This window comes from Seriola dumerili, unplaced genomic scaffold (assembly GCF_002260705.1).
Source record: "Seriola dumerili isolate Sdu_G_001 unplaced genomic scaffold, Sdu_1.0 BDQW01000003.1, whole genome shotgun sequence".
NCBI classification, from domain to species: domain Eukaryota; kingdom Metazoa; phylum Chordata; class Actinopteri; order Carangiformes; family Carangidae; genus Seriola; species Seriola dumerili.
The window spans coordinates 6,802,057-6,829,491 of NW_019174258.1; the positions used below are offsets into that span (position 1 = coordinate 6,802,057).

A 27,435-nucleotide genomic window follows, 5' to 3' on the forward strand; every position below is an offset into this window, starting at 1 on the left:
TAAATGTCAATTTTCTATTCTATAGGAGGTTTTGTCCTAGCTAAGCTATAGTCCAGAACATAACCCACTATATAACAGCAAATTGTGTTTTTTACACAATTTACCATATGCTCATATTTACCATATATTGTTGAAAATTAAGAATAATGAATAATAATATTATCCATTAGTTGCAGCACATGGGAATTGAATTTTTTTTATCTAAGGCCATTTTTATAGATAATTTCCCCGGTCCTGCCGGCACATTGTATTCATCTCTGAATTATTTGGGGTATTGATTTGACATTCAGGAAGATTTAATGCATGTAGTTAATGAAAGATGGGCAATTTATTTATCAATTGGAGACAGTTTCTTATCTCTGTCTAAAATTGTTATGGCTCCTAGTTACAGTACAAAGTGACTTCAAAAATCTTCCATATAAGGCCCGGAGGCTGGAAATACACCCCCATGAAATACAGCTGCTATTACAGCTGCAATTACAAATGATACACCTTTTCTAGTTACATTTTTTCTTTTGTGAAACATGAAAGAAGAACAAATTTATGATTCAGTCTTCGCAAGCTGAATGAGATTATATAGCCACTGCATGTGAACCTACATGTCTCAATTGTTCTTTGTTCTGAACAAAAGATGAAATATCCATCTTCTGTTCCCAAGAGCTGAGGAGCTGATCATTTAAAGTTATTTCTAGTCTGTGCCACAAATCAATTTGTCACAATTCGAGGGTAGAAATGGCCTTTCCATTTGGATGCTATGACTCATCACTGATGATAGGCAGCAATTCCCCCCAGGGAGCCAACAGCTACACATCAGTCCAGAGACAGAAGTGTGTTTGCATAAGAGATCTACACACAAATTGCTCAGCATTGCTGGCATTTAATTCAAGATGACAACAAATTACGAGTTACAGACCACATAAACATTCCTTTAGGAGCCCCCACCAGACCCCTACAGAGAATACAAAATTCTGTCACTTTCTTGTTTCGAGGTAAGCCAAAATAACACATAGTGATCAAAGAATACAGGACCCAACACATTAGACAGTCAGACAATGAACAAATCTGAATAAACAGTACAGTTATACAACAGTAGTAAAAACTGTCAGGAATCTTTCACCCTCTGCTCATATGACGCTCTCAGGACTGGACTGGTTTAGATCTCTTTCTGCATCGTTGTCCGCTGTTAAAAAGCTGCTCCCTGGCGACGCTGACTCTGCTTTGCTGTGATTATCACTGCACAACATGAACCTCTCCTGGCTGGAAGGGCTCACCTGTCTTTTCAGTGGTAAAGAATTGGTAGTACAAGTGAACGATCCAGTTATAACAGTGTTGGTATCCAGGTCAGATGCTGTGGCAGCATTGCAGTAATACCTCCGGAGCCCCTTTCGGAAGTGAATGGTGAACAGGCCGTAGATGACTGGGTCGAGGCAGGCGTTGACGAGACCAAAGATGAACAGGATGTGGGTCAGTGAGTGGGAGACCTTCCCCTCCAGGTCGTCTGGGAAGAACCAGTACCACAGACCCAGTAGGTAGTATGGAGTCCAGCAGATAATAAAAGACAAGACAATTACAATACTCATTTTTAGAGTTCTCATCCGGGCTCTGGGGATGTTATTCTTCGAACACCGCAAATGCACTTCATTGGAGGGCACTGGGGGAAGAATAGATGACAAAAACAAAACAAAGTACACATTATAAAAGGCTTGATACATACAAATAATGAATGTATTATGTAATATGTGGGAGATGATTGCCTTTGCTACACTTGGCTTTTCCATTTGACTTTGTGACCAGATGATAAAAGCAGGATCAAATCATGTAGCATAAGATTGGCTTTGCCCAAATTTAGTTTCTCATGGACCATGCAGACAGTTTTAGCTCTCTGATATTTCTCCTAAAAGCATTGAAAAGTGACGTTTAAACAAAGCATTCTACAGTCATGTTACCAGTGCTTTGAGCTAAATGCTAACATCAGTCATGCTAAAATGCGGATGTTTAGCAGGTATAATGTTTACCATTTTCACCTCATCTTAGTTCAGCATGTTAGCATGCTAAAATTTTCAAAATTAGCACTAAACAAACACAGCTGAGGCTGATGGGAATGTCCTTAGTTTTGCAGGTATTTAGTCAAAAATCAAGTAGTCTGTAGTATTGAGTTAAGGGATCATCAATGTTATTAAAATTCATCCTTTCCCCAATAAGATATGTACACAGTCCAGCCTTTATAAATACGCTTCTGCTAACAAAAGGCTCAAACGTAGTGCACAGCAGCAGTTATGTTACATAAGAGCTAATCGCTAATGTAAACTGATCCACTGGGCTTCAGCCTCACTTTAAACTTACAGTTGTCCTTTTTCAGTCGTTTGGAGATCTCACAGAAGATCCGTGTGTAACAGGTGATCATGATGACCAGCGGCAGCAGGAACAAGCAGGAAAAAGTGAACATGTTATATGCCGTTTCATGCCAGTGAGTGACAAAACTTCCACGTGTTGTACACTGAGTGAAGTCCTCGGGATGGTTGATGGTCACGTTGCGGAAAAGGAATATCTAAGGAGGGAAGGAAATAATATTCTAAAAGGCATCTTCATGCATGTGAAGTAACATCCACTATGTGTTTGGCGGCCTTATCATCATTCTGGTTGACCTGCCAGGGATAGAGGCCGTCACAAGACATGAGATGTAGTAAGCAGCCTGATAGGAAACACATTTTCCCACTTACCTGTAGTGCATTTGGTCATGCAGATGCTATTTGTTTTATGCACCGAAGTTTGCTGATACTTCATATCTTATGGCACATGACCCTGAAAGCTGTATTTACATTCATCCTCTCACCACAGGATGCACAAAAGCAGCTCAACCAACTGGTTCTTGGTAAAACTATCCAGTTAAAAGTTAGAAACACAGATTACTGTATGTACCATATTTCTTCATCCCTATCCTGTTAAGTGCTGACAGCATGCCTGAGTTCATCAGATCCTTTCCAAAACAGCTACATCTGATGCTTTTTAACCAGGAAGCCAAGGTTAATATTCTGTATGCTGTTTTTATTATTTTGAACACTTCACTTCTAGACACCAAAACCAACATGGAATAAATCATAATAACTGTGTCACCATGGCTTGATATTATTCGACTGTGCCACTGACCTCCATTGACATCTGTCAAAATCGCATAAAAGCTTCCTGTTGCATTGAATGACATACTGTAACTATAGACGTTATAGAAGCCATGCAGTTGCATAAAATGTGGATGGCACGCTGTGGATAGCAAGCGGCTGCAAATATCAAACAGGGTGGTGCGAATTGACGATTGAAGATAAGTCCATGCACATTGAAAATGTTTCAGCTTGAGCAAAGCATTTGTCATTATCCTAGGGCTTTGTGGATGAGCTTCAAAAATGCACAGAGCTAGCTAATTGGCAGTTGGTACATTGGTCAAATTTGCGTGAAAGATGCAAAGTGAAAATTTGCTTCATGTTCTGTCGGAACACAGTAGCCTAATTAAAGAAAATATAACACATTGCCTGCTGCATACAATAGTTGTCTGTTATGTCTTTTTCGTTTTTTGGAATGAGACAGTGGCTGTGCAATACAATACTTGTGAGCAGGATAAATTCCTTGTTGGATTTGGTCTCTTCATAGTATTTGTTGATAATAATTAAAACTTTTTTTTTAAAAAGCCACCTTATCCTTTTAGTTTCAGGTGGACCTGTATGTTCACAGGCTTCTCATGTCTGGGAAAATGGCCCATGTGCTATTGTTGACCTTCTTGCTGTTGGGATGATCATTTATTTCAGACTGAGGTTGGGAGTGCAACTGAGAACTACACATTTAATATGTTTTCATAACATGGTTTTCTGTCTTTGGAGAATATATTAACACAACAGGACACTTAATAAAAACCTGTTTATAGTGTAATCAAATGGAAATCAGGCATGTCCACTTGTTGGCTGGGTTACATGACCTTACCTGAGGGACTGACAGCACGGTACTCATGCCCCATGCCACAGACAGCATGACTCTGTTCCTCTTTCTGGCCTTATTGATAGCCAGAGGGTTGAGGATGGCTGACTGCCTATCCAGACTGATCACCACAGTGACAAAGGCGCAGGAGTACATCGCCTGTAGCTTAAGAAACATCAGGAGCCTGCAGGCAAAGTCCCCAGCAAGCCATTGGACTGTGATGTTCCACACTGCATCCACAGGCATCACAATGAAGGTCACCAGCAGATCAGCCACTGTCAGGTTGATTATCAGCACCCTGACATGGGATTTGCGCTTTCCATCGCTGTGTGCTGCCCACAGCACAGCCAGGTTGCAAAAGGCTGATATGGCACAGAGAATGAAGGTAATAATCACTCTGACTTTGGCTGCTGTGGTGAATGTGGGCAGCTGCGGGGCGTCGCCACCTGCTGTCCAGTTGCAAGCGGGAGAGGAGCAGTTGCAGCTGGCGTTCAGTTGGTGGTCTGTCGTCAGGTGGTACATGGTCACCGCAGCGTCACAAAGAGTGGTGTCCATTTTCTGAGGCTTGCAGAGGAATAAACATTATGCTCACCCACCATGAAGAGCAGCACTGTTAACAAGAGTGAGACCAAAAGAGGGAATCAATCAGGTACAGGATGGATGAGTCAGGGACCATGAAGTGGGCACAGATCATCATGGTGTCGCAAGAGAAACACAAACGTCCCATGAATGAATAATACAGCAGCTCATCAAGAGGAAGTAATATGCATATATGGAAGCCTCTTTCGCATTGCAATTCAGTGAGGTGGAAGGATGGAGCAAACAAACCGTCAAGGACGTGGAAAATCTGAATACAGTACATTTAGCTAATATTACACTGTATAAACTTCCGCACGTGTGCATGTTTCACAGAGTGCATGTGATAGTAATTATCTTCAACCACAACCTGCAAACTTTATGTGCTACTCAGAATTCCTCAAAAGCATGACAACAGGAAAGAGATTTTTTTTTTGGATTTAATGACAATATCATTTTTTCAGTCACTGTGGTCACCATAGAGCCTAATGAATCTTTGGAGTGGAAGCCCAAAACAAAATTGTTTCCCAATTAAAATGCAACAGGCAAAATTTTTCTTTACATTTTTTAAACTTTAGATTTTAATGCAAACAGCACACCTGCAGAAGGATTTCAATCCGATAGGACTTGTTTAGTGTCCCAGTTAATTTAATAAATGACTGGCATCCTCTGTTTCATGACTTAGTGCTGTAGTGTCCACACCTGCACAGCAAAACAGAGCTGTAACACTGACATTAGACTGATTTAAAACACACACAGCACACCATATAAGTAGAAGATATAAGTATTTCAGTTATAGAAAAAAACACTAAAGACCTTTTTGAGACCACTCATAAAATCACATGACACACAGAGTCATTATCTTCCCCCTGTGTCTCCTGATGTTACATTCCCTAAAGGATGAGCCGTTATCATAAACGAGGTCAGAAATGTTGGTGGAACTGGCACATAACATCATATAGATAATGTTCATGTAAACGTATTCTGTAGTAAATTTTGATATGCAAGGCACATTTGAGCACACAGACATGCTCTCTCTTTCCATCTTCTCTCTCTCTCTCTGTTTCTTTGTCTTTTGGTTGTTTTGAGGATTTTTAAATTTTGATAGGGTTAGATAAGATAGACAAGTTAAGGAAAAAATTAACAATAATTAATTTCAATAATGAGATGAAACTCAATATTTTCTTAATAAAAAATTTTAAAACTCAGCACTCATGACATTTTAATGTCTAGAATATGTGAATACAGGGTTACGTTTACATTAGTCAATAAAGACATTTTATTGCTCTGTAATAAAATCCCTACAACTTAAAACTCTAACCACAGATGAAAGCTTTTTTTTTGGTGCATGCCGATTCCCACCACACAGATAAGACTAAGAAGAGTAATGTAACTCTGAATGATTTCGGTTAAATAAAAGGCATTGGTATCCACATCTGCAAAAAAGATAAAAAGGAAAATGTCCTATTACTATGTAACTACAAATTACAGATATATAGGTTACCGCAGCAAAATAAGAAACAAACTTACGTTCATGTGCAGGGGAGGTTGCAGGTTTAGCCTCTAACGCAGGTATGGGACCCCAAGCATTTAAAAATCACCGCAGGAGTGTTGCCTCGTCAGTGTCAGTGTCCGTCAGGTTCACCAACACCGGCATCTCTGGTGTCCAGTGAGTCCCGTGCGCTCCGCATCCGCTCCACCTTTATGTACACACCAATCAGAGCCGGGTAGCATAATGCTCCGGGGTGTGGTCTGACCTTAACTCCATATTCACTGACATATAAGAAAAGAAAAGAAAAGAAAAGGAAAGGAAAAGAAAGGAAAAAAGAAAAGAAAAGAAAAGAAAAGAGAAAAAAGAAAAGAAAAGAAAAGTTTGTTCTAAATAAATGCCAGGTAGAAATAAGTTGTAAGAAACCACAGAAACATTCATTAGAAAAATCCCAGTTGGGATGTTGTCTGTGCTGTGTGAAATCCTCCACTAAAAACTGTTACATAAGACATGATTCATGAGATAAGGCACAGGCAGCTGAGACTCAGAGCTGCTGAAAAAATAATTATCTTTTCGACTGTGTGAGACATGAGCAAGTCTGTCAGCTGCAAGAATGATGTGGAGAAAGCGGTCTCTTTGTCCAGAGAGCTTATTCAAATCTAAACTTATAATTATTTCAATATAGAGATGGGGTTAATGTGACAAACTTTACAATCAAGTGTGCTAGTTGGTTAAGGTTTCACATCTGATGGGGTAAAACTTCTGATTTTACAATTTTCTGTTTTATGTCCCAGACTACTTAGCGAGGAGCAGTTGCTGTAGGTGAACAATGTAGGCTCCAGGAAGTTTCTGCTTCTGACTAAGAAATAGTCCGGCACTCCCAGTAAAAGGGCGCTTTGTCATTTTTACACTTTGATTGATGAAGATGATATAACAGAAGCTAAGCTAACCAGCATTACAGTCATTAACTTGTTCACACCTCATACAAAATGGATTACTTGATGCACAAAAATATGCCATTCCTATGTGTGGCTGACATATCTGTACAAATGTATTTCCCTGGTAGAATTCGCCCTCTGAGAGCCATCTATACTTTGTCCAATAAAATAGTTTTAATAATAATAGTTTTTAATAAACACGTCTGACTAAATCTAACTACTGGGCTCTGTTTCCATGGTAATGTCTCACTGAAATTCGAACACAGGTTTAGGCAAGGAGGAGAGGTGACAGGGATTAATTACGGCTGTCTTTCAACTTCTCACAGCGCATTCCTTCACCTTATCGACTTCAGTTTGAGAAACGTAAGAATACAAAAGGGAAATAGTTAGGACCAGCAGCAGGGCCTAATTACATAATCAAACGTCCATTATGACAGTGCTGTTTGAGAAACTGAATCAAAAGTTAGGACACATTTACGTCTTAGCAAGGGTGATAAATTGCAGCTGTCTCTTCGGTCTTGTATTATGGTTGATGAATTTCCTAAAAATTAAAAATGTCAAGTTGAATTTTCTCCTTGCAAGGGGAGGTAGACCCTATTTTAGCTAAAGTAAAGCCATTTATCACAAATGCCATGAACATACCAACAAAATTGATTTTAGTGTTTTGCTGTAAAGAAGCATTTTGAATGGTTTCTGTGCACACAAAAAGCATTACAGTCCTTTATTCAAATCTCTTTGATCCTAAAGAGAGATTTGATCCTAAAAAGCTACATTTTATAACAGTAGGGATAGTTGTTGTCATTTTTGTCAGTATAGAAAGGCAAGTGCTGGACTGTGATCTCATTTGGATGAGTAATTGGTAATGTGCCCTGAGGCTAGATTGTCTGTCTGTTTCTCTGGTTTACTCTCTACACTAGTCCGTTTTGGCAAAGGGTTTATGTCTGCATTCATACAGCACATTCCTCTTATTTATATTCATCTTATAGAAGTATTAAGTAAACATTCAGAGCCAAGTAAAAGCAACAGTCGGTCCAGTCAGTAATAGATGTTGTAGTGCAACTGAAGGACGTATCGCTGTTCTTTCAAATGAGCTGAAAAGGAGCAATGATATCTTTTGAGGATAGAAAGTGCAGTCAGTGGTATCTGACAGACGGACAGGCACAGACAGGACCTCTTGGATTTCATCGTGAGGGACGATGATCAACAGTTACTTTGTGACCCTTTGGCTTGTTCCAACCCCACATGTTTTGACCCACTCTTATACAACAACTTTAATATCTGGTATGTACAGTGTGACTAGTACTGTTTGCTAAACCCATTTTCTCATTTGTAAATATTGCCTTGGTTATAGAATTTTTAGTGTTTGTCTTGAGATTGGTTGTGGGTTGAAAAGCCAGAATGAGTCATTTACAGTAAAGGCTGTCTTTAGTCATCAGCCAGTTACCAGTTTATTTTACTTTAGAAATGTGTAAAGATGTTGGAAGTCTACAGATATAAAGGTTATATTTTTCACTTCTAGTTCACCCAGTCTTTCAAGTTTGGTGAACTTCTTTTCAGTAACATTTGACTACTGCCCTCGGTAGTACGATTGTAGTATTTATCTTGGTGTTTCTTGGCTTATTAGTTCATCAATTTTATATGTAGGCTACCCTGGTGTCAAAGTAAGGAATTAAAACAAGTTAGTTCCCAAAAAAGTTAGATGACTAATTCAGTGAAGCAGTTTAACTCAAAGTAATTTAGTTAATATGGAAAAATGGTTAACTGAGAGATTAAGATAATTTAGTCATAAATAAGGTAAATAGTTAAAGGAGAAGTTAAAATAAACAGTTCTAAACAATAGGAAAGGCAAACATTAGTAAACTAAAGGGTAAAAAAAAGACAGATTGTGCCTTTAGTTTCAGTTGTTTTGTTGGGGTCAGTTGGGGTAAAATGGCCCATTAAAGTTTGTGTAAGCACAAGAACATTACAGCAGTAAGGCACAATTTTTTTTTTTTTTTTTTTTTTTTACAGTTGATTAGAGTGAACTGTCTGTGCGAGTGTGTTTGTGCTAAGCTGAAGTCAGCGAGCCGCTAGACCGGAGGACGCCATCGCTAATTGGACAGGACTCTTTTAGCGTATCTATGCTAAGCTATGGTCTGCATCAGTGGTCGCCATTGCTGACCGGAAATGATTGTTTGTGTATATCCTGAGGAGGACTCTGCCGGCAACTGTTTCCTACGGACTGCTGCCAAACTGTGACTTCATCATTCCCATCATTCATGCCGAAGGCGATTAAAGCCACCTAAGCATAATATAGAGTGTTGGGGTGCTACATAGAATTTTATCATGTTGATATTTGGTCCTCTTATTTTGTCTTTTATTTGTATAAACTCTCTCTGAATCTTACAAACACCATGCACAGATGTCTTGTGTATGAATGTACTATATAAAGTATGACACAATTAAGCTTGTCCTTTTACCTTTTTACGTCTGTCTCTCTCGCTGCTATATGATGAGAAAATAAAGCACAAAATCTTAAGATATTTAGAGGCAACATCCCCTGAATCATTTGCAGAATTATACCTGTACAGAGAATGGACTGGAGTGTTTGTCGAGAGATGATGGCTGGCGGACAAATCTCCAGGCTGAGTGAAAGGAAATTCGACTCTGCTCTCAACATAATGAAAGCACCCTGGTGGATGTGTGGTCAGATTGTTCAAGTGCAATACCTTGTGTGAGAGAAATCTGTTCTGTCAGTAAAGTTTTATATTTGGCTGTTGTTCAGTATAAAACACACAGTAATCATCTGAATCATTGTACTGTTCATTAACAAGCAGAGAGGAAACAAATCACATCAGCATATATGTTAATATATATATATATATAATATACTTCAAAAACAGATCAAAATAGTGTAGATCAGTGGTTCCCAACCTTTTCCAAATCACACGCCCAATTGAAAATCTCAAAAATGTTGGTGGCCCACATCTGACCCTGCAACAATATGGAGGCCAAATGATACATTCTCAGAGCACTTTTTATTTGAATGATAAGGACTGAACATTCAGGACTGACCTGAAAGCAGGCAGAGCTCAATTTTTCTTCTTGACTCTTTTGAACTCTTCCTGTTGCGAACCAGCTATCCATTTTGATACTCCAATTTTTGTCATGGATGTATGTACACATAAAATTTTGGTGAAATTACGTAATTATAGATATATTATTAATCATATATAAATTACATGATTTCACCAAAATTGTACTGTTTTGCAAATTATTTGTCGGCCCACTTGCAATACCTTTGTGGCCCATCAGTGGGCCCCGGCCCAAAAGTTGGGAAACACTGGTGTAGATGCGAAGAAAACAATATCAAACATTTAGATATGAAATAACATCGACATAATATGGACTTGAAAGCAACTGGCAAAGCAATATTTAATCTCTCCCTGTGATGTCCTTGTGTGCATGTTGCAGGATCTGCTCTGATTTATTGTGATGGATTAATTTCCCTGGTTAGTTAGTTATGTGGTGTTCAAGTTACAGGCAGGAAGGAAGGGAACATGCTGACCCAAAACCTGTTGTTATTGTCAGCCTGATCTTCCGGCTTCATTTATCATGAGCCCTTGCAGGTACGGTGTGTCACAACACAACTCAATTGTGTTTTTAAGTTAAAAAAAAAGAATAAAAGAAAAGAGAGCAATCGAAGCATTTGTTTATTAAATGCTTATTTGCTTTTCTTCCATCTAACTTAAATCAAGTTGTGTTGAGGAGCCATTTTTCATAAAGAGGTCTGTATTTTAAGGTGTGATACCATAACATTGTTGTTCTTAATGGTAACGTGAACACTATGTCTACATATCTATATTTCCAACCATCTGCGACTGACTCAGACTTTTTTGTTTTTTAACATGAGGTGATATACTAATTTTTCAGGTTACAGTAACATGAGATACAGTATGCCTTTTCAAACTGAAGCATTTTAGCAAGTTATTGTGTCTATTTAGGTCCAATATTTCCTATAGCTGCTTCTATGTTTGTTGTGGTTTTCTACACCTGCAGCAAATTTTGGTGGTAATGAAATTCACTCACTCTCAAATGTCCTGTTGGTGGTTGATTAGGAATAATCATAATCAGGATAATGGAAGGTTGTTTTTCCCCAGACCAGTCTTTGTGGAAGATGCTCACAGCATGGGAATGGCAAGAATGAAGAGGGAGACAGCTGCTCGCAGGATGTGGGAGGCAGCGGAGAGAAGCTGAAGTTATTATTCAACTGGAGGAGGAAATTATTATTTTTTTGTACACGAATAAATGTACAAAGATCAATTCTGAAAGAAATTCCCTTTTGCTATGTGGCTCCCTACACATCCTTGTAAAAAGTTTGTATTGATACCTATATTTAAAAAAAAACAAAACGTAAGTATTATTTAAGCTCTGTGAGCCTCTCTTGGCTTTTAGATATGTAAATTTACCTGTTAGGAGATGAGAATATAGACACCAAAATTATTAATGTGTCCTTGCTCAAATATTAAATGTTGATGAGCCATACCAAGATTTGAGTGTGCACTATTTGCATTAACTGTTATTGGGGGGGCACTTTGGGGCAACAGAAACAACATGGGCATATCATCAACTTTTCAACCAGCATTTGCATTCATTTCGACACCAACACAGTGAAGTAGCAGACTCTAAAACCATAACCATGAGCTGAAACAGTAATAGTGCTGAGGGGACCTGCAGAGTCAGGTCATAATTCTCTGTGGGTTCATAAGAGAAACATCTTATACGATGTTATATTGTAGCAGTTTTAATTACTATACAAAGTTTAAATTCATGTGCTACAAATACTTTGTTTAGACTTCACTTTGACTTGTCTTTTGTTGCAGCAATTGCAAGGTTAAAAAGTAGAAACATAGTGTTCACATTACAACGTAATCCACCAGGAATGTGCACTGAACATGGCCTTAACAATACTGTAAACCTGATGATGATCACTGTGATGGATTAACCAGTGGAGAGCAAGTTTCTCCAAGTTGATTTTCAGACAGTATCATCAATCATTTCAAGACATTTTAGTCTATTTCACACCTTAGGGTATCCATCTCAGCATTGACAAAGCTGTCAAAGCTGATGGAAAGTAACAGGGGGGACCAGCAGAATACCATGCACCAGTGTCAATAGAGACAGAGAAAAATAAACTTCCTTTTATCCTGTGACGAAAGTGAATATGATAATATATTCAATTATGCAAAATGACAATGGAAAGAGAACCTTCTGCGATGCATGTAAACAGCTTTAATTGAACTAATTTCACAGTCAATAAAAGGCTAATCAGTAAACTAACACATGCATGAATGTGCTGTGTGTGACTCCCTGCTGCGCATACACAGCCCAAGCTGACACTTTACAATCTCAACTGGACAAGCTTGTAATTTCTTGAACTGGGGCTTATACCCTTCATCGCAGTCCCCTCGGCTTGAAAGCATCCAGGAGAGAAATAAAACCCATAAAACAGGGAATTTTATATATATATAAATATATATTGATTTTCGTACATATCAAACAAATAAGATATAATTTACTTGAGCATCAGGTGCTGGTGGACAAATTTTGTCAACTTTGGACAAGGCCAGGGTAGCTATTTACCCCTTTCATACCAGCTGCTGGCTAGCATCATATTTACCGTACAGTCATGGGACTGATATTAGTCTTTTTGTCCAATTCTCGGCAAAATGACAAATAAGCATATTTCCAAAAATGTTCAATTATGCCTTTGATGTACCAGTAAATAATTTTTTATACAGGTTTTCACTGATGAACTTCAAGCAGTAGACTTTCCATCCTGTTTGCTTTCACGCCACGGTTATAATTCCACCTCTGTAGGCTATTTATATTGGAGGTTTTTTAATTTCAAGCTAGTTGCTATCATTGCTAAGTCATGCAAATAAAAAGGATCCTTTAAAAAACTGAAATCTGGCTGTTGCTGAATTTAATTTAGAAACAATTTAAAGAAATGTACATGATTTTGAGCAGCATTTCAGTGCAACACCTGGTTGTGTTCAGTATGCATTACAATTCTGCTGTTTGTCCCTCTGTTGTTACTATCATTTTGGTGAATAATTAGGCAAGCAGAGACCCTACTGAATGATGTGTTCATCACTGCAACATGAATTAATTTTTTCTTTTCAAAATGTATTTTTAGACAGTCTGAATCAACACCCAGAGGGAATCAGCATAAATCAATCTACACCACATGGCTCCCAAAGATTTCAGTGCGGTGTGTGTGTAGTTCAGCAGTCAATGCTTGGTTTGCTTAAGCAATCTATGAGGTACGTGAATTCCTGTTGTGAACATAGATTTGCATACAAATAGACTTTCAAAAAATAAACAACATAAAACTCACTGCAGATTTACATCCCAGGATAGATTCCAGCAATACATGTATGCATAGATCAACAGGTGATCATGTTGTGACTGCTAAAATCTGAAATACTGCACACTCAAAATGCATTGTGAGCAACATGACAGTTGTTATCCAAACAGTGCGGTAGTTTAAGGATGCTTAAGTGAGATGGCAGATTTGAAAGTGTCACATTTACAGCCAAAACTCAAGCCATAGTTGCAGCAGCCACGTTTGCAGGTCAGGGTCAAACGAGGCAAAGCAGCTGCTGTGTTTATCTCAGGTTTTGGTGGTGTCGAGCTCCAGGGGTGAGCCAGGAAGTCTCCATGTACACTTGAAAATCCATCACCATATGGTGATGCCATACTGTGAAGATCTCGTTCATCCATTATACATTCACAGATATCCCTTACTAATATAGATAGTATTCAAATCAGTCTGCATGTGTGAGAGGAAACAAAAATCACAGCTCCTAATTAATGTCGGTAATCCATACAAAATAAATTTTTTTAGCTGTATACATTTCTGATGACCTTGTGATAACATGTTACATTTAACCCACTAGCCACTAAACACCACAATACTGTATGTACCCTCCTGAGCCAAATCTTGCAGTACCTCCAGTAACTGTCAAAATGATCTATCTTGGTTAATTGGTGCTGAGGAGTGCACTGGATGGCATCAAAGGGTAGATCACCATTAAAAACATGACCACATGTAACTTCACACTTGGTTGCATTACACTGAATGGGTGATTTGCTTGAGTCATACATTAGTTAGGCTACTCAAGCAAAACTGAAGGGACAAATGGCAGAATATGGGACATTCAGTAAGAGGTCATGAGCAGTGACAGTATGGATGAAAAACAAGTCATAAAATTTAAAAATATTCAACACTGCAGTATGTTATGAAGTAATTCCTATAGTAACGTCTGCCACAGTTTCTGTGACACAAACAAAATACTAAAGAGAATTTTTTTTTTTCCTGTATATTTTGTTCTATTAAGAACACGCACATTTGTATGAAGTATTTTAATGAAATGAACATTGGTGATGTATTTAAGAAAAATGATGTGTGCCAGCAGAGAAATCATGTTTATTTCCAGTGAAATATAGGTTCAACATCTGTATTCAGGGCCAGCCATGGGATCAGGCTGAGAAGGTGACAACTATGGGACAACAGACAAGAAAGCAATAGAAAAACTGAGGTTCCTTACTGTCTGTGAGGTGATTAACAACACTGTAGCCAGTTCCAGTGAATACTGATGGGTAAGAAGAAAGGCGAGTGAGTTAGGCAAAGATAGGTAATTGCAGTAACTTGAGCTGATCAGATGAAGATGTAAAAACTCAATGTTACATTAGCTGCTAAGTTTGGCCTCCAACAATCTAATGTCAAGGGAAAAGGAAAAAGTGACAGTAACAATGTCTGGTAATTCTGGCTATCAAGAACGTAATATTATATTGTGAAATGAAACGCTGACAGTTACTTTACCTTCCAGTGTTGCCCACTAAAAAGTTAATAGTAAGGCAAAATTATAAAAATTACATCATAATGAATTTAAAATGAATGCAGTTTGAAAAAAAGTCAATAACCTTAGCTGCTAAATCGGTCATTAATCAAAAATATCTAAATAAATATAATTTCAATATCATTACCTTCTAACTTTGGCCAGCACAAATCTAATGTTTAGATAAAATGAAATAAAAAAATGTAATTAACATTAGCTGGTAATTTTGTCATCAAGGTTCTAAGGAAGCTATGATGAATAACTCCTTGTTACATTAGCTGTTAAATATGGCCACTGAACATGCAAATCCTATTACAATGAATCTTTTTCAGTAACCTTATTTAATTATGAGTGGATTTTTATGACAGCACTGCGCCATGTAACCCAGCATATGACATCATAAAAGATGGCAGTTGACACCACAAACTGATAGAAAGTCCTCAGCAGCTGTCCTCTCACACCAAAGGAACTCTACAAGAAGTAGAGTTGGCTCTGCCCTACTTGTACAGCCTGTCCACGTTTGCCTCCCGTCCCAGCTCCTCACAACCCTAATCATAACCCCACAATAGCAGTCTCATCCAAGACCTTATGTAGATGACATGTCTCAGGAGACTATTTGAAATGAGAGGTGTAGAAAGTGAATTGGAAGGGAGCAAGCACAGTCCCCCGTGGAGCACCGGTGCTGTTCACAGTCTACTCTGACACACAGTTCTGTAGTCTCATGTATTGGGGCCTGCCAGTCTGCACTCAGCTCGTCTCTCAGCAGGAGGGGCTGAATGGTATTAGTCAAAGGACATGACTCTCACAGTGCTCCGAGCCATAGGCTCTGTGCAGCAGGTAGATAACAGCATCCTCAACCCCTACATGTGGCCAGTAAGCAAACTCTAGGCAGTACAATGCCGCTACCACCTGTGTCCTGAGACGACCAAGACTGAGCCTCTTCATGGATATCAGGTGTCAGAGCATCAGTTCTTAAAGATGATTTGAAATAGGTTAGTTTGTGCAAGTGCTGTCAGTAACATCTTCATACAGACTTTAAAAGGCTCATGTTACTTCCACATGAAGGCACAGGATTTCATTTGCTTTTCACAATTGTTTTTTTTTTTTTTTACAGAAGGTTAGAGATGAATGAAAATGAAAAAATTATTTTTGTTTGTGAATCAGTACTGTGTACCCCTGTCAGCCTGATGCAAGTTGTTTTATGAATTATTTGCTCAATTCTTTTCACTTCATTCTGGCCAGAATTTTAGTTTAAAATGTTCAAAAAAATGAACTAACACCATCACTAGTATGTGAAGGAGCCACAGTAATGATGTCATGACCAAGATCACCATCTATTGTATTTCAGAAATATCTACTGAAATGAGCATGCTAACCAACTAGCCACGTCCCGGACCGTGTTGTAATACCACCTAGACACACTAGATGCTGTGCGAGTCAGTATTGTGTGTCCCATGGAGAAGAAGAGCTTCCTCTTGAGCTTGAAATTACGCTACAGCTCCTGACTCAAAAAAAAAAAAGCTGCCGCCAAGCATCACAGAAACCCAGAGATGTCTGAAGCCCCTAGAAAGCAATCTTTATCTCCATCCTGAAGGACCGCTCCGACAAGAAACCACGTTAAACCGCAAAGAAGCAAAACACGGGTGAATGCTGGTGTGACTAGAATTTCTGTCCAGTCATCCCCAGTGACCAGCACCTGCCTTTTCTTCTGCGTCTGGCCTTATCAGTCATCAACAACCACATTACAGTAACACGTTGGAGTATTATCCCTGCACGTAACAGATATTGTCTATACTGTGAACCTTTGCACCTTTTACTGTTATTTCCTGTTAATATGTTTATTGGATGCTGCACCAAACACCAAGCCAAATATCTTGTAAGTAAAAACATACCTGTCAATAAACCTTATTTTCTGATTCTGCCTTTGTGATGATGTCATCATCCCTTCCTCATGCTGCTGTAGTGTGACACCCATGTGTCATGCAGTATCCCCTAGCCTTCATATTTTTATAGGTAAATAAAAACATACTGTTTGTATTACAAGTACTCATAACTTGTTTCAGTGCTATCAACAATTTTAACAATCAACAATAAATGCACATATAAATAATAAATTATAAGGAACATGGGGAAAACCACAACATGATTAACTGGACAGGGGTGAAGAGGTGAAATACTGCCCCCCATGGAGGTGGATCAAGTAGCACGATCTTACACATTATACCTTTAAAGCTATTGAAAAAATTTTTGAGCCTCTGTTCTGTCTCTACTGCATCAATACTGACACGGGTCCTTGTTCATACAGATAGAAAGTAATAGGTTGAACTTTGTTTTTAGAAATTTTGAAACTGATGTGAAAACGCTCCGTTTTACTGTGCAGGCTGTGTGTAAGTCACATTATCAGTTAAAGGTGCACTATGCATTCCTGCATGACGTCACTTCTGTTGACGTTCGAAGTAAATACCAAACAAAACAGAGCAAGCTTGTTATATTTTGGGGCACAGCCTGTGCCCCTAGTGTTTGTTTGCCGTTTGTGACACCTGTGTTGTCTCCAGAGACGGCGCTTTTTCACAGTCTATTCAGGGGGCAGGCAGCTAGTGGATCAAGGGGAGATGCCTATGATTTAAGACAAAAATAAAATTGTGCTGAAACCATGCAGGAATGCGTAGTGCACCTTTAAGTGGCAATACATTTAGTTACATAACATAATTTAGCAAATTATAAAATAACAGGTAATTGCCTCATGGAAATAATAAATTAGAATGTAGGCTATTGTTTATATTGAGTGAAGTAAAGTCTTTGGGTTGTTAATGGTTTGGTAATTAGCTACTTTATTATAGTATGTTGCACAATGACAATCACACAGTGCATTTGAAGGCTCCATCAAAGACCACAAATCTGTATATCTATATGAGATCCTTTTTTCCCACTGCAATCAGGCTATACAACACCTCAGCCAAAGGAAGTGGACTTATCTAATTATTATTGTTTATTTATCATTATTATTATCATCATCATTATTATTATTATTATTATTATTATCAACAATGAAATAATGGACAGATAAATAAAGAGATAAATAAAGTATCTATCTATCTATCTATCTATCTATCTATCTATCTATCTATCTATCTATCTATCTATCTATCTATCTATCTATCTATCTATCTATCAAATGTCAGATATCCGCATTTTATGAAAAAAAAAGAAAATATTTGTTTATCTTCATATGTCGCGTCATATTTTCGTCATACCTGTGAGTGTGTTCTATCATCCAATTTTGCTTTTAAACCAAAATAGTGGGACATTTATCCTGGCGAACACTGACAAAAAATCGTCCGTTCATTTCTAAGGGTCGTTTTAAGTTAAGCTTAAAGTATTTTGACAGCCAGCTAAAACCAGTTTGTTCACTTGTTCATGATAATGGAGGAATCTGAGGAGGTTAGTGAGGCTATCATCGAAGACAGAACCTGGAAGAGGTGCTTGGACCGCATTGTCCAGAATATATTGCTGGCTTCAGGTCTGGCAGGTGTGTTCTGGATAAGTTTTGACAAGCTAATGACACCAATTTGAAGCTGAATTTTGTCATAGTATACATGTTAAAATTATAATTATAAAATAAATTATAAGTTAAAGTATAGTAAAGTATATAAGTTATTAGCTAAACAACATAAACGTCTGTCATTGTGAAAAACATGGTTGCCAGGGCAACGCGTCAAGTGTTCTGATGTTGGTAGGCGATTTAAACTGTGGTGGCCAAAGTATATCCCTCTCTGAGCCTATAACTGTGTATATTTCCCCTCTCTGTGGCTTGGTTGAGGATTTAGGTTAATGTGTGTGGTCCTTGCTTTGGCAGGGGTTAGTGGTTGGGTTGGGTAAAGGGTTCAGATATAGGTAACAAGAAATAGACGCATGTGACAAACAAGCTACTAGCGGTTGGCTACCACTGCATCTGACCTCCGATTTAAACAGCATCCATAGTGAACAGAGTAAATCATGCCATTTGCCAAAAAGACCGATGGTAAAAGATCCAAAATCAATGATAATCGATTTTCAGTATTCACAGACTTCAGGCAGGCACGGTGAAGAATGATGTTTAATGGGGAAAATGTAAGAGCTCAGCTTAAATCTGAATTTATGATATGTGCCATATGTATTTTGTAACAGTACAACTAGTTTGGAAGCTAGTCATGGTCAGTTTTGCAGCTTACAGTGTCCTGTGGAAACTTGAAACCTCCAATGTACATAGACTTTTTAGTGATGCAAGAGACATCTTGTGAGTAGCAGTTAATATTGGCATAGTGTGATGAGTGAGGAGATTTAGTATTTAGAATTTTGTTGAAGGTAATTGAATGTTTTCATGGAAGAACAACTATACCAGACAAAAATTATTATTCCAATCAGAGTATGTTGTCTTAGAGTGTGTTTGGAGGAGAGATTTAAGGGTTCAATATGCTTTGTAAATTTACAGCACGCATGTTTGATAGGATGAGAAAGCCTTTTTGTGAAAAAGAAGTTAAGGTTATCCTTTTGTTTTACTTCTATTTCATCCCCATTCTCACTACTTTTCAAAACATTAATTGCTGAATTTGTAATATTTATTTTCACACAGGGTTTGCTATCGGCATGATCATCACAACCTACTTCCCTCTTTCAGAGCAGGAAAAATTCTACATTGGCTTTCCAGGAGAAATACTCATGAGGATGTTTCAGATGGTTTCTATTCCTCTCATTGTGACAGCTGTGGTATCATGTAAGCTGGAGGTGTTTTTATTACTCTGTTAGTTGTTACATCAGGTTATCCATGTCATACATACAGTATTTAAAAATGCCCATACTGATGGTTTGGCAGATTAAAGCTGTGAGCATTAATCACACTATGTTTGGTGAAATATCATCTTGATATGCAAAGCCTTATTTTTGTGCCTTTTTGTGTCAAAATGTCTTCTGTAAAAAAGGTCCTCTTTCAGGACATACTCCCTTCAAAGAGATTGTTTTGTTATTTTTTGTTAGTAAGTAGTACCGATAAAGAGTGATTATCCAGAGTAACTACAACACTGTTCTTTGGAAAGGCAAGTTTCCACAAACAAACTTCTGTCACTTCCACTGTGGCTGGACAAGGCTCAACAAAAGATACATCAAAGTCTCTCTAAATAATCTGGGAGTAGATACCTTTGTGATTTGGGTAAACTGATTTATATGCAAAATTACTGCTGGTCCATTAGCGTTAGATCATTTTCACATGCATGAAAGTAATGTTATGATCTTCGTCAATGATTCAAAAATTCATGTTTGATACTGGAGTCTGTTTAGCTAAATTGCTATCACTAAAGAGTGATCACATATGATGTTCGGAGTCAGTCACAATTAAATTTTGATATAATTAAATTTTTTCCTACAATTTTAACTTGTATAAATATCAAACAGCTGGTGAGTATCTGGATAGTTATTTACATGTCTCCCCAAAGTCCCAAGTGTAACTCATGGAAGTTTTAAACAAAACACCTAAACACATCAAGTACTCTTGAAATGTTACTATGCAGCTGTGTAACAGTGTTGTCCTAACTAATCCATTATATTGCAGTGATGTTTATATGTGCTCAACATATATGACTTTACTGGTCCTCTAAATTCTGGTTTGTGTCCTATGTTTTTTTAATAGGCATTTCTGAGGCAGTTGACATCCCCACAAAAATGGCTAGGAATGTGGCAGTGTACTTTGTCTTGACTACTCTTGCATCTGTGGCCATAGGTAAGAGAAATATGACATTACATTAAAACATTTTGGTTCCTTTCACTTTTGTGCAAGTTTCTGTATAGTCACGTGATTATTAATATTCTGAGGTATCTTTTCATGCTTAAAGTCACTCGTTTTCTGTAAGTGTGTAACTGTCACCATCTGCCATGGCCATCTTCACATAATGTCATATTCTATGTATGTTAATTATCATAAAAGGTAATACTGAGTTTATTTTTTGTCGCACAGAGCAACTATAAGAGACAAGAAAACTTGCCCATTAGTAATAATGCCCAACTACTGGTTTTGTATTTAGAGGGAGGTCTCTTGGTCGGAAGCTTCTTTGATCCAAATTTGTTGATCCAAATATGTTGGAGTCAATATTTATTTCTTTTTTATTGTATCACACTTTGGATATGTGTTGTAGGCCTAATACTGGTAGTGATGATGAAGCCGGGCGTTGTCTCTGTGACAGAGGATGAGAAAAAGCCCTCCATTGTCTACGTCTTGTTGGATGTAGCAAGGTGAGAAAAAAGCAACATTGTATCTGCGATTAGGCTGAATTTGTTGGGTTCCTGGTGTGGTTTGTCAACATTTACAAGTTCACTAATATTTTTACTCACCAGTGGCTGGTAGCGTTTGAATTTTCTTTATTTTTTATAGTAACATGGTGCCGCAGAATCTGGTTCAGGCTTGCTTCCAACAGGTATGTTTTTCGTTCAGGTATGCTACATACATCACCCATTTACTTGCTTTCCATGAAGGAGAAAATGTAATGTTTATGTAAGCACATTTTTCTTTCCTAGTATCAGACTGACAGGCTGGAGATGGAAATTCACACAGTTGAGCCAAATTCTAGTGTGGAAACGGTAAATCTTTCTCCCTAATCACGATCAAGAGTCTTTTTTGTGGTTTATATTTACAGTGATAACTCATAATACATGTAGTTGCTCTGACACCACTGTTCTTATTGAGTTTTCGATCCTGTTTCAGCTTCACACTGAAGTGAGAATGGTGGGTAATTATGTTGAAGGGGCCAACATACTGGGCCTGACTGTGTGCTCCCTCACTTTTGGAATGGTCCTCAAGGGGATGGGAGAGAGAGGGAGAATCATATTGAATGTCCTTTCCATCATCAACCAGATCACGAAACATGTGGTTAATTGGATTCTGTGGTAAAGTGAAACAGCATGGCATATTCAATATCATAATCTGATCGTATTTTTGAAAGTGTTGAATGTGGAATTAAATAATTACGTATTTCTATATTTCTATATTTCTATATTTCTAATTATGATTTAAGGAAATACAGCAAATATCCTATGGGGTGTTAATGGTAGAACAGTGAATGTACTAAATACACTTTTATTTTGTTTGTTTGTTTAGTTTTTTGCTCTAAAAGATATTTGATTTCCTACCTCTTTCCAAATGAGAAGTTTTCCTTTTTTTGAATGAATGCTATAATTGTAATCACACACCTCTCTGTAATGTTTGATAATTTTTCATGGTTAGCTCTTAAATTATTGAAGTATTTCATTCATCATTCTGTTTTCTCCCCTCCAGCTACCTTCCAGTAGGGTTGCTGTTTTTGATCACAAGATATGTTGTTGAGGTTCTGGACTTGGATAGATTGTACGCACTGGGAAACTTCTTGGCTGTGGTTTTTCTTGGGTATGTCGTCCTTGACTCCTTTAGCATTGCTCTATGTTTTTTTGCATTTCTGACCCTCGTAGAAATGTTTTTTTGACAGTATGATTTTGGGGACAAATGAGTGTGTCTGATGACAGTGAATTAAAATTCTGTGAGTGGGTTATGACTAGTATATTCACTTGCAAACATCTTCCAGCTCTTACAAACTTTGAGAGAGGATTGGTAATGCAGCAAAATACTACCCACCAAAAATCAAAAATACACTCCCAAAGAGATTGACATGTCTTTTAGTGCAGGGACAAACTCCAGACAAAATGTTTCTAATGATTTCTGACACTGTTAAAGGTAGGAGCAGCAATAAAACAGACCTATATTTCCATTAATGACCTGTTGCCAAACACATACATTTCGAAATACCAGCTGGGCATTTAATAATTTCCCACCTCTACTAATTTTTGCTGTTATCAGTAACTTAATTTGACCAGTATCATTATTAAATGTTCTGCGTTCCAGGCTCATAATCCATGCAGCAATAGTTCTACCGATTGTCTATCTTCTGAGTGTGAGACGTAACCCCTGGGTAGTCTTCAGGGGGGTTTATCCTGCGTTATGGACTGCACTGCTCACTTCATCCAGGTAACAAGGTTTTTTAAGGGCTTGGTTCTCAATTTATGATCAAACTTTATTACTTCTTTATGTGATTAGTTCACCAAAAAAGGGTACTTTGTGTCTACAAGCTCTGCCACCCTGCCGCAGACTTTTCATTGCTGTGAGCAGAGAATCTCGATCAACCGCAGAATCACTTGCCTCATGTTGCCCATTGCAACCAATGTCAGCTTGAATGGAACAGTCCTTTATGAGGTGGTCGCAGCGGTCTTCATTGCCCAACTCAGCGACATCAATCTGGAGTTGAGACAATTATTCACCCTTGGGTAAGTCAGATTATTTTGTCACTCTGTCTGTTCTATAGAAAATTAGAGAAATAATGATAGAAAAATCTGAAAAAAATATCATTCAAATAATGTCTGTATTAATTAACCGTAGCTTAAAGTGCACAATATGGGACTCTAAAGCTGGATTGCACCAACAAGGTTGAATTTAATCTAAGATTTGTATATGGCCAATATGGCCATATATATATATGGCCAAATCATGGCTGACTGTTTTAACGGATCGACCAGAGTGAAAGAAAAAAGAGAAGTTGCTTAGCGTAAAGCTTGTTGGAAAAACATGAAGACAAAAGCCAAAGAAGATGTGGCGAGTGTGAGACAGGAGATGTTCATCACAGGAGGAGGGCCTCTGCTGACAATTCAGCAAACAGTCAATTTGTGTAGGCCGAACAGGTCTACTGGTTGGAAACAACCAGTAGTGTAGAAACTCACGCCACCAGGAGTTGGTGCATCGGTGGTACAGTTGGCCCAATCCTCCTGTTCAGCTCCAAAACAGTTTCCTTTGTGACCCGGTATCTTGACAAAAATTCATCTTCATCATAAAACTCAAGTGGGTTGAGTCTGTCTCTCAATTTTCTTTGAGGAACTCAATTTTGGTAAATCCATCTCAAAAACGCAGCCATTGTAAAAGTTAAACCTCCTGAAGTGGCGGTTTAAAGTTAACCCTTGATCACAGTTTAAATTGGAGTTCAAAGTTTTGGTGCAACAGAATTAAATTTAATCTTGGTTTAAAGTAAAAACTAAACTGAGGAAGAGGTTGAAATTGAATCTTACTTAATTTCAAACTAGTTTGGTGCAACAGAATTTCATTTTAAACTATGATTTAATCTGGTTTAAAAGTTAAACCTTGTTGGTTCAATCCAGCCTAGTGTCTTAAGAAACCCATCACAGTTCCTTCTGTGTGTTTGCTCTGCAGAGTGACATCAGCAATCTCCACCTTAAAAGCAGTGGGGATCCCAGCAACTGGAGTGGCGACCACTTTCTTTGTTTTGAGTGCAGTCGGTTTGCCTGCAATGGAAGCTGCCATTTTGGTGGTTGTAAATTGGCTGCTGTAAGTTAAACATGTAGTCTGAAATTCACAAAAATCACAAATCGTTTTGAGAGGGATCACTTAAGATACCTTTACTGATTCTATGAGTTGACAGGAGGAGTTGATATGTCAAATAAAACACATCATAAAGTAGCTAAACTTTCTACTTTTATAGTTATAGCTGTGATTTCTGTCTTTCAGAGACCGCTGCAACACTGTTGTCAATGTTTGGGGAAGCTGCATTGCCGTGGCAATCATTAACCAACTGTCCAGAGATGAAATGGAGAAGCAAGGTGCAAACAGGAGAAGGTGATATTCTTGAGATGGTCTCAGTGTTTTTGCAATTTCATTTGAACGTAGTACATTTGTAGAGAATGTCGATTTAATTTAGCATTTCTCAGACCACATAAGTTGGATAAACAAGAGACAGGTTTCAAGTAATCTTACAGCAAAAGTACACTCGACCCATTGAACATCAAAACATACAGTATGTAGATGTTATGGCAGCCCATGCAGACAGTCCAATATCTACTCTGGAGTTTTTACAGTTTTGTCTTTGGTTTTGTTGTGCTTTGCTAGAACGGCTAGCAGTGGTGCTGAGAGGCACGCCCAGGATGCAGAAATCCCTTCCAGCAGCCAGACCTTTGAGAGTATTGAATCCTTTCACTCTGTTTCAGAAGCTTACACTGACTGAGAAAAGGTTTTTCCTCTAATGAAAAATTGTATCATCCCTTTTTATTATTTGTGATTATTTGACTTACTTGGTTTCATATTTGTTTGGTTTTGTGTTTTATAGTAGTACAGTAGTTGAGCACAAAATCTTTGAAATGACAGTTTGACAAAGAAAATCTTTTATTTTATGATATATAGCCTAATGTAGATGTATACATAAATATGTATATATATAAATAGATGTAGTTTTTGAATTGTGTGTAATAGATGGAGTTATTGAATTTGATTGATTTGATTTGAATTGATGTAATGGATATAGTTATTAAAATCAAATGAATTAAATGGTGGTGATCAGAAAAAAAATTCCATCGAGAAAACTGTTTACAGTGTGAAAATTATATGTCAGTGAACAATAGTTATGCACAGATCAGTTGAACAGAATATACTCAACTCTGGGTATGGAATATAAAAAAAAACATGACGGAGAGATGTATAAATGTAGGAAACAATAATTCAGGTTAATTCATCAGTACAGCTTCACTTGGGATCATTTGAGGCGCTGTGTCAGTCCAGCCCTGTCTGCCTGAATGTTTGCTGTTTTCTGGGGACCATCCTTAGTCTGTGACTATCAATGTCTTCAGTGTCAAATTTGTTTTTTCCTAAATAATTTTTTGCCACCACTTGGTTTGCCACTTGACATTTTAATTTTCATCTCAATAACATTTTCCATCAATGTTAAACATATGTCTAATGTACTTATATCTGCTGAAATTGGAGTCCTGGTTAGATAGGGAAAAAAACAACAACCTGTCTTTGGGTGGAGAAGTTATTTTCTTAAGAAACAGGAAAAGGTTGGTAAGGAAAAAGGCTTACACTTTATCCATGAAACCAGTCCTTTATTCTAACACCAGTCTTTTAATTAATTTGTAATCATTTGAAAACAAATGTTAGTCTTAGTGGAGGCATTTAACTGCTTAAAATATGCACAACAGAAACTGAAAAAGAAATCAAGGCCTACAGCTGATATTTTCTGACTATAGACAGAAATCACACTAGAAAGGAATTTGTCCCAAGTCTACTATATTTATAAGAAGTGCTACTGCATAACTGGCAGTGAGTGCAATCACAATGGTTGAGGTTAATATATATTTGACCAGAAAACTACCAAAAACCACTAATGTCCTATAAACTTCAGAGAGAGGATGGGAATGTCTTTGCCCTTGTTATAAACTCAGAGTGAAATAATACAAGCAGCACAGAAAGAAGAAGGGTATATTAGTACTGGAAGTGATTGCACAGAGTTCAGTCAGTTAATCCTGCTCCACCCTCCACCTCCTTAAAAAAAATTGAAAATATTTGCGTTAAAGGATAGCAAGTGATTACAATTCATACAGGCCTAGTGAGGCTAAAAGCACTATTGTGCTCCAAGCACAATCTGCACAACCATCTACATGACAAGCTGTGAAACAATCTTGACAAATCCAAAATGTCACAGCAGACACCACTGTGGAGATACAGAAATACCTCACAGAACCCAATACTGGACAGCTTGAGGATCCATTGAAATATTGGGAAAGAGAGAAATTAATTTATCCACACCTTTAAAAGCTGCAGTGGGGTTTTTTTTGTATCCCAGCATCTTCTGTACCCAGTGAAAGATTGTTTTTGAAGACAGAGGAGATCATGTCAAAAAAACTAAATCATCTCGGTCCCAACACAGTTGAGAAATCTGTTGTTTCCTGATAAAAAATGAATAAAGTGCTTTTCCAAAAATAATTTTCCATTATACAGGCTCTTTGCCCACATTGCACATTGACTACGCAATTTTTACACTTCAGTTCAGTATTTGTTTGTATTGCACATTATGGCCAGTAGGTGTCGTACTGTAATCATGAAGCATCAAGAAATGAACTTCTCTCCAACTACTTTGCTGGAATGAGTCAGTGCTTCCTGAAGCATCATTTCATCATCACTAGGTTAAATTTAACATGGTGGGGAATGACAGACTGACCCCTGAGCTGCAGCAGAAGTCATATTCACCAGCAGATACTGCTCCAGGAAAAGAAAAAAAGAAAGCAGAGGATGGCGAGGAGTAAGAAAGAAAAAACAGTTGCAGAGAAAGGAGAGATTATGGAGGAAAAGAATAGACTAACAGGGAAAAGCGGAGAATCTGGTAGAGGAGGAGGAGAGTGAGTGAGGAGCAAAAGGAGAAAGAAATGAATTGGTTCCAAAGAAGAGCCTAATTTCAAATGTGAAAAATTTGGAACATTGAAGGACCAGGACAAATTTCTTCAGAATTTGCACTTAATGTTAAGTTAATGTTAGTAATAACTGTACTTTTCTTACCACGTTTAGTGAAAATATCTTGTTTTGAGAAATGTTCCAGGGGCCCTCTAGCAGCTTGGGTCAGTCATCCATCCATCCTGCACTGTCAGTAGGAGCAATTAAATATTTTATTAGTACCTGATACAACGAAACTACACAGTAATTACCCAGCAGGCTGAATCAGCTGCCTTCTAAAGAAGCTGTTTCTGAAGGGCAGTGCAT

At 37.9% G+C, this 27,435-nt stretch overlaps 1 protein-coding gene across 1 annotated transcript; it reads right to left on the reverse strand.

Moving 5' to 3' along the window:
* Positions 1–979: 979 nt before the first annotated feature.
* Positions 980–27,392, reverse strand: LOC111218147 (gonadotropin-releasing hormone II receptor-like). Its single transcript, XM_022740281.1, has 6 exons — positions 27,235–27,392; positions 14,559–14,603; positions 6,070–6,312; positions 3,970–4,573; positions 2,344–2,548; positions 980–1,651 (listed from the first exon to the last, which is right to left on the reverse strand). Exons 4-6 carry the CDS (start codon positions 4,516–4,518, stop codon positions 1,125–1,127), a joined length of 1,281 nt encoding a protein of 426 aa, XP_022596002.1. The 5' UTR covers positions 4,519–4,573; positions 6,070–6,312; positions 14,559–14,603; positions 27,235–27,392; the 3' UTR covers positions 980–1,124.
* Positions 27,393–27,435: the final 43 nt, after the last annotated feature.

What these genes read in the sequence shown, in the direction of transcription:
- LOC111218147 (XM_022740281.1), bottom strand. Translation starts at nt 4,518, where the DNA reads ATGGACACCACTCTTTGTGACGCTGCGGTGACCATGTACCACCTGACG. An exon ending in CCGTGCTGTCAGTCCCTCAG is followed by an intron (nt 2,549 to 3,969) that starts GTAAGGTCATGT and finishes TTCCCTCCTTAG; the next exon opens with ATATTCCTTTTCCGCAACGT. An exon ending in ACGACTGAAAAAGGACAACT is followed by an intron (nt 1,652 to 2,343) that starts GTAAGTTTAAAG and finishes TTCTTCCCCCAG; the next exon opens with TGCCCTCCAATGAAGTGCAT.